Source organism: Salvelinus sp. IW2-2015, unplaced genomic scaffold (genome assembly GCF_002910315.2).
Source record: "Salvelinus sp. IW2-2015 unplaced genomic scaffold, ASM291031v2 Un_scaffold2798, whole genome shotgun sequence".
NCBI lineage: Eukaryota > Metazoa > Chordata > Actinopteri > Salmoniformes > Salmonidae > Salvelinus > Salvelinus sp. IW2-2015.
Genome location: NW_019944099.1, coordinates 91,217 through 99,549, shown reverse-complemented (window position 1 = coordinate 99,549; position 8,333 = coordinate 91,217). Strand labels below are relative to the sequence as shown.

At 44.8% G+C, this 8,333-nt stretch overlaps 1 protein-coding gene across 1 annotated transcript in view; it reads right to left on the bottom strand.

Moving 5' to 3' along the window:
- Nucleotides 1–1,046: 1,046 nt before the first annotated feature.
- The window catches only part of LOC112074754 (vitamin D3 receptor B), a 22,911-nt gene continuing 15,624 nt past the window's right edge, over nucleotides 1,047–8,333 (bottom strand). The window contains exons 6-9 of the mRNA XM_024141864.2: nucleotides 8,294–8,301; nucleotides 7,479–7,781; nucleotides 4,069–4,185; nucleotides 1,047–1,466 (exon numbers count right to left, since the gene is read on the bottom strand). Coding sequence (XP_023997632.2) covers nucleotides 1,213–1,466; nucleotides 4,069–4,185; nucleotides 7,479–7,781; nucleotides 8,294–8,301 — 682 coding nt within the window. The 3' untranslated portion in view covers nucleotides 1,047–1,212. The remainder of the gene's footprint in view (nucleotides 1,467–4,068; nucleotides 4,186–7,478; nucleotides 7,782–8,293; nucleotides 8,302–8,333) is intronic.

The window sequence follows — 8,333 nt, the reverse complement described above, 5'->3', positions numbered from 1 at the left end:
TGATTGACAGCTTGTTTTAGTGACTAAACAGCCACAGCTCCCACACACTATTCCACAACCAACCTATTTCCAGGTTACAGATAATATTCTGTAGGCTGTATGAATCTATTCAGAGTATACACATTTCCTTCATCAAGTTCCTAGAAGCTAGTTAGCAAAAGCTAGCACAAATGGTGAGTGTGCACATAAAAGGCATCATGTGGCTACACTAGAAGCTTGGAAGCTTAGGAGAGCGTTGACAATACCTTCGGCAGAGGTGATGACGTGTGTTTTGCGGCGTATACGTACACTCAAACACTTGCCCTTGAGGGAAGCGATTGAGCAGAATAACCGGAGAAAGGATGAGAGAAACACGTGGAAATATTTTGCAGGCACTGTTTTCGCTCCAGTGAGGACCTAGTATCTATTAGCTGTCCACGATTGAATGTTATCATGCATTTTGAAGGTTCTATGCTGTGTGTATTTCTGAATACAAAAACTGAGAGGTGAAAATCAGAGGTAGCTCCAACATATTGGCTAACTGTACAAGTGAGTGAGTGTCCTTACGTGTGTGTGTATGTGGTGTGATCATACGTATGAGTGTTCATACACCGCCATGCATAAAAGCAGCACTTGCATGACACACACCAAAAGCACACGGTGTACTGTATATAGGCACACAAGACGCAATACTGTTTGGCAATATACTGTCTCTTAAATACCAAGGTAAGCGTACATGGCAAATATTGGCAGAAGTTCCATGTATGTATGGTTTCTGAAGTAAATCCATTGTTTGTACTATTCGCTCCCCATCGCTTTGCATGTTCCAGTCAACAGCTCCTCAGTACCAGTCCCAGACCTGACTACCGAAGCTCCTCACGCACACATGCACACGCACACACGGCGGGGCTTCTAACACACACACACACACACACACAACACACACACACACAACACACACACACACACACACACACACACACACACACACACACACACACACAACACACACACACACACACACCACACACACTTCTATTACCCCCCCCCCTCCCCCCTCCCTCACAACACACCGACGCGCACCTTCACTCACACACTCAACATTCCACATCACCATCCACAGTCCGTCTAATCACATTCCTATAGCTCCCACCTCGTACTCTCCTCCCACCTCTCCTATGACCTTTCGTCCACCTCATCCACCTCCATCAAAGGTCACCAAAAAGTGTTAATTTAGGAGACCTCGCTGCCGAACACCTCCAGCACCAGCGGAGTCAGCTGCATGCTGTGCTCGGGCTGGAAGGACAGCGAGCGGTACTGCTTGGAGTGCTCCTCGTTSAGGCTGCGCAGGTCCGCCAGCTTCTGGATCATCTTGGCGTACACGAGGCGGCCGCCCGGGTGGTGCAGCTGGATGTAGGCCTGCAGCGTCTCCGACAGACGGTCCTGCAGGGTCTCGATGCGCCCGTGGTCCTGCACGCCCGGACGGTCTGGAGAGGAGAGAAAGGAGGGAGAGGGGCAAGGAGACACGGAACGGTAAGACTTTTAAAGGGCTTCTTCATATTCATTATCTCCTGCACCAAACCAGACAGTGTGTACACGTGAAGGGAGGGGGAAGACATGGCTGGTAAGACTTTAAAGGGGCTATACAGAACTTTTGCCTCAGAGAGGTGCTCTTGAGCCAAAATGAGTCCGCTAAATGTCCAGAAATAAAGTCCAGAAATGACCTTATTGTATGAAAAGGGGCACACCTCCCCACAGGCATGAACAAAAGCTTATGTTAGCCTAACATCAGCCTAAAACTAAGCATATTTGTGGTTTCATGCGAAAATAAATAAATTAGGCTAATATTATATAATGTACAAACACGCTTGCATGTATATTTTAGCCTACAGTAAACTAGGAAATCTACACTGACTGTACAAAACATTAAGAACACCTGCTCTTTCCATGACATAGACTGACCAGGTGAATCCAGGTGAAAGCTAGAATCCCTTATTAATGTCACTTGTTGATGAAGGGGAGGAGACCGGTTAAAGAAGGATTTTTAAGCCTCAAGGCATGCGTGCCATTCAGAGGGTGAAAAGGCAAGACAAAATATTTAAGTAGCTTTGAACGGCGTATGGTCGTAGGTGCCAAGGCACCTGTTTGAGTGTGTCAAGAACTACAACACTACTGGGTTTTTCACGCTCAACAGTTTCCTGTGTGTATCAAGAATGGTCCACCACCCAAAGGACATCCAGCAAACTTGACCCAAATTGATGCTGTTCTGAGGGCAAAAGGGGGTGAAAATCAATATTTGTAAGCTGTTCCTAATGTTTTTGTATACTCAGTGTATATACAGACACTAAGGAATTCATGAGACAAGAAATTGATTCATATTAATGTACAAATACAGGCACGCAGTGCATGCACGTACAGTGCATTCAGAAAGTATTCAGACCGCTTGACTTTTTCAATATTTTGATACGTTACAGCCTTATTCTAAAATGGATTTTAAAAAATTATAATCACACATAATACCCCATAATGACAAAGCAAAAACAGGTTTTTACACATTTTTGCAAATGTAAAATGTAAATATCACATTTACATAAGTATTCAGACCCCTTACTCAGTACTTGAAGCACCTTTGGCAGCGATTACAGCCAGATTACAGTGTCTTCTTGGGTATGACGCTACAAGCTTGGCACACCTGTATTTGGGGAGTTTCTCCCATTCTTCTCCGTAGATCCTCTCAAGCTCTGTCAGGTTGGATGGGAGTGTCGTTACACAGCTTTTTTCAGGTTTCTCCAGAGATGTTTGATCGGGTTCAAGTCCAGGTTCTGGCTGGGCCACTCAAGGTCATTCAAAGCCACTCCTACGTTGTCTTGGCTGTGTGCTTAGGGTCATTGTCCTGTTGGAAGGTGAACCTTCGCCCCAGTCTGAGCGCTCTGGAGCAGGTTTTCATCAAGGATCTCTCTGTACTTCGCCTCCGTTCATCTTTCCCGAGATCCTGACTTGTCTCCCAGTACCTGCCACCACCATGCTTCACCGTAGGGATGGTGCCAGATTTACTCCAGACGTGACACTTGACATTCAAGTCAAAGAGTTCAATCTTGGTTTCATCAGACCAGAGAATCTTGTTTCTCATGGTCTTCAAGGACTTTAGCTGCCTTTCGGCAAACTCCAAGTGGGCTGTCATGTGCCTTTTACTGAGGAGTGGCTTCCGTCTGGCCACTTTACCATAAAGGCCTGATTGGTGGAGTGCTGCAGAGATGGTTGTCCTTCTCCCATCTCCCCAGAGGAACTCTAGAGCTCTGTCAGAGTGATCATCGGGTTCTTGGTCACCTCCCTGACCAAGGCCCTTCTCCCCCGATTGCTCAGTTTGGCCGGGCGGCCAGCTCTAGGAAGAGTCTTGGTGGTTTGAAACTTCTTCCATTTAAGAATGATGGAGGCTACTGTGCTCTCGGGGACCTTCAATTCCTTTGACCTCATGACTTGGTTTCTGCTCTGACATGCACTGTCAACTGTGGGACCTTATGGAGACAAGTGCGTGCCTTTCCAAATCATGTCCAATCAATTGAATTTACCAAAGATGGACTCCAATCAAGTTGTAGAATCATCTCAACGATGATCAATGGAAATAGGATGCACCTGAGCTCAATTTTGAGTCTTATAGGAACGGGTCTGAATACTTATGTAAATAATATTTCTGTTTTTATTTGTAAGAAATGTACAAACATTTCTAACCACCTGTTATCGCTTTGTCATTATGGCATATTGTGTGTAGATTGATGAGGGAAACAATTGATTTAATCCATTTCAGAATAAGGCTGTAACGTAACAAAATGTGGAAAAAGTCAAGGGGTCTGAATACTTTCCGAATGCACTGTATATGCACATGTTATCGTCAACCTCACTGACGAAAATGTGCAAAAATATACACACATGCACAGGTGTGTGAACCTCAGCACAAAAACACACAAAAACACCCCCCCCCCCCACACACAAGCTAACTGATCCTCACAAAAACAAGCAGACTCACATAAAAACATTCATGACAGACCCCCCCCCCCCCCCACAACACACACACCCAGTGTCAGCGTGTACCTGGGGAGAGTAGGCAGATGGCCATGAGCAGCACGTGTTCCTCCTCGTGGAGGTTGAGTTTTTTCAGGCCAACCTGGAATTTGACCAGAGGCTCCAGCAGCTCCAGAGTGTGGCCCGCTGCAGGAGACAAACACACACCACACACACACACAAACACACACACACCACACACACACACACAACACACACACCCACACACACACACACACACACACACACACACACACACACACAACACACACACACACACACACACACACACACCACACACACACACACACACACACACAGAGACAGACATCGTCAATCAGATCAGATAACAATCACGATATACAGTACCAGTCAAACGTTTGGACACACCTACTCATTCAAAGGTTTTTATTTTTATTAAGAGTGTGCAAAGCTGTCATCAAGGCAAAAGGGTGGCTACTTTGAAGAATCTCAAATATAAAATATATTTGGATTTGTTTAACACTTTTTTGGTTCCGTATGTGTTTTTTCATAGTTTTGATGTCTTCACTATTATTATACTGTTATTCTGCAATGTATAAAATAGTAAAAATAGAGAAACACCCTTGAATGAGTAGGTTTGTCCAAACTTTTGACTGGTACTGTATCTCTCATTATATTGTTTGCCTAACACTAAGGATTTGTGTGGTTTTGTGAGATAAGAAATTGATTTAGATTTATATAATTTATGTGATATATTATACAGTATATCTACACTGAACAAAAAATATAAACGCAACATGTAAAGTGTTGGTCCCATGTTTCATGAGCTGAAATAAAATGTCTTTAAAATGTTGTGCACAGATTTGTTTACATCCCTGCTAGTGAGCATTTCTCATTTGCTAAGATAATCCATCCACCTGACAGGTGTAGCATATCAAGAAGCTGATTAAACAGCATGATCATTACACAGGTGCACCTTGTGCGGGGGACAATAAAAGGCCACTATAAAATGTGACGTTTTCTCACACAGCACAATGCCACAGATGTCTCAAGTATTGAGGGAGCATGCAATTGGCATGCTGACTGCAGGAATGTCTACTAGAGCTGCTGTCAGAATGTTAATTTCTCTACCATAAGCCAAGTCCAATGTAGTTTTAGAGAATTTGGCAGTACGTCCAACCGGCCCCTCAACTGCAGACCACATGTAACCACGCAAGCCCAGGACCTCCACATCCGGCCTCTTAACAAGCGGGATCGTATGAGACCAGCCACATGGACAGCTGATGAAACCGTGGGCTTGCTTAAGCGAAGGATTTCTGCACAAACTGTCAGAAACTCATCTGCATGCTCGTCATCCCCACCAGGGTCTTGAGCAGACTGCAGTTCGGCGTCATAACTGACTTTAATAGGCAAATGCTCATCTTCGATGGCCACTGGCACGCTAGAGAAGTGTGCTCTTCACAGATTTATTCCTGTTTCAATTGTACTGGGCAGATGGCAGTCAGTGTGTATGGTGTCGTGTGGGCGACCGGTTTGCTGATGTCAACGTTTTGAATAGAGTGCGGTAGGGTTATGGTATGGGCATGAATAAGCTACTGACAACAAACACAATTGCATTTTATTGATGGCAATTTGAATGCACAGAGGTACTGTGACGAGATCCGGAGGCACATTGTTGTGCCATTAATCCGCTGCCATCACCTCATGTTTCAGCATGATAACACACAGCTTCATGGAGCTGAAAATGTCCCAGTTCTTCCATGGTCTGCACCAGATATGTCACCCATTGAGCATGTTTGGGATGCTCTGGATCGACGTGTACGACAATGTGTTACAGTTCTCATCAATATGCGGCAACTTCGCACGTCCATTGGAGAGAAGTGGAACAACAATTCCACAGGCCACACTCAACAGCCTGTTCAACTCTAAACGAAGGAGGCAAATGGTGGTCACACCAGATACTGACTGGTTTTCTGATCCGCACCCCTACCTTTTATTTAAGGTATCTGTGACCAACAGATGCATATCTGTATTCCCAGTCATGTGGAATCCATAGACTAGGGCCTAATGAATGTATTTCAATTTACTGATTTCCTTATATGAACTGTAACTCAGTAAAACCTTTGAAATTGTTGCATGTTGCGTTTATATTTTTGTTCATTGTATGTCTCTTATTCATTCTAATTTAAAAGGCCAAACTGATCCTAGTTTAGCACTCCTAGATTACAAGGGCCCAGATAACAAAGAACTGTTGATTATGGTTTCCCTAACACTCCTCTCAATGCCATTTTCAAAGATGTATGGGTTTACTTCCAATTATTGATCTTACGGCTTTCATATGGTTTCCCTAACACTAAGGATTTGTGTGGTTTCATGAGATAAGAAATGGATGAACTGAATAGCATACAAGTCGTAGCGTTGTAGACGGAAACGTATAGTTCACCTCAGTTCACTTTAGTTAGGTGTTAAATGCAACTACATGTCTCCTGGCTGTCTGCTTTGGATCATGACAAAAGGAAAATGAGTTGCCAACTTCACAACCAAAAAGTATACTTATGTGTTATCAATTGTTTAATTAATTGTTAGTTATTCATTATCTCTATTTACTTCTATTGAATAACACTGCAGCTGGTTAACAATCATAGCCTGCTTATTCAAATCGCCTTGTAACAAAGGAGAATGGAGTGTCGCTAGACAAAAGCTGACAAAGTAACTAGCTACGGAACAACAACAACAGCATCATTTGGAGTGAAAATAAAATGGGTACAACGCTTGTTTTCAGGAAAAGTCTGGCTAATTTGCTGTCGAGCCTGACTAAAACTCCAATTGACTGGTCAGCCACAGAGATGCCATGGCTAACTTGGGTTTGTCTTCTAGAACAAAACCAAATTCGTTCTGTGAGAGACCAGACGCTTTGTGAGCGTGTCTTGGCCTAGAGTGACATTCTTCGGTCGATCTGTTAAAATACCAGAGGCTTGTTTGAAAGGCAAATGAATGCCGTGCCTTGAGGGTCTGCGGATGGGTGTACGGTGTGTGTGAGAGTACGTGCTTATAGGTACACGTGCCAAAGTGTGTTACACTCCATTTCAGCTGTCCTGGCGGAACTGACACACAGTCATGATAGGAAGGCCACGGGACATGGTACTGGAGAGTATATTGGAGTGTGTATCTGTGTGTGTTGTGCCTGCACAAATGGAGTGCATTTTTGTTACCCTTTCTCGCTCACCTTCAGTGGCAGCAATGGTTGTCAAGTGAGTGTGTGTGAGTGTGGTAAAGTGGTGTCCGCCACAGTTTCAGAACATGTCCTCTAAGCCGAAATGACTGGTGTTTGTGTGTGTGCTCGTGCCATCGTTGACAGAGTAGAATGGTTTTGACTGCACATTTTGTCTGTGTCGATCTCAAGGTCTCAAGGTCTGCACACACATACATGTGTGTGCTAGCCTGCCTCGGTCTCGTACCTTTAGTGACGTCGTTGACGCAGTACTTGAAGTCGGGCCCTCCGCAGCTCCAGGACATGTCCTCCAGGTTGAAGGACTGGTTGGAGCGCAGCATTATCACCTCGATGGCACTCGACTTGAGCAAGGCAATCTGGTCCTCAGCCGTCAGCTCCCTGGAAGGATGACAACCAGGGGTGTGTTCATTAGTGCGCAGCGCGGAAAAAAAGATTTTGCAGCGGGAAACAGAAACGAGCCTTTCTGTCGCTCCAGTCGCACAGTGGGCTAATGGTCCGACAGGGGTTAAGTTAAAAGGCTGGGGTCTCGCTATAGATCTCGCTATAGTGGGTAAATAGTGGAAGGATCTGGTAACACTTTAGGTAGATGGGGCACAAGATGGCTATTGGCTATTCTTAACACCTTTATAAACTCCACTCACAAGTGGTGATAGAAGGAAGTTCATGTCATGTTCATGTAGGCGGATTTGCAACCCTGTCATTGAGTTACCAAAGATGTATACCCATTAGTCTGAGCAGTTGTGTTGTGCAATCGAGATAAATAATTGTCTAGAGTTGTAAGGCGCTGTATCGCACGCACGAACACACGCACACGAACCACACAACACATACACACCACCACACAACACACGTACACACTACACACACACACACACACAACACACACACCACACACCACAACACACACACAACTACCACACACACAACACCAACACACACACACACACAACACAACACAGGGAATAATGACATCCAGGAAAGAAGGCCCCTTTCCATGACCTCCATGACACTGAGCGGATGGCCTCTGTTGGCAAACTCGACATGCACCAAAAGGGCAAACACTGTACCACAACAAGGCCTT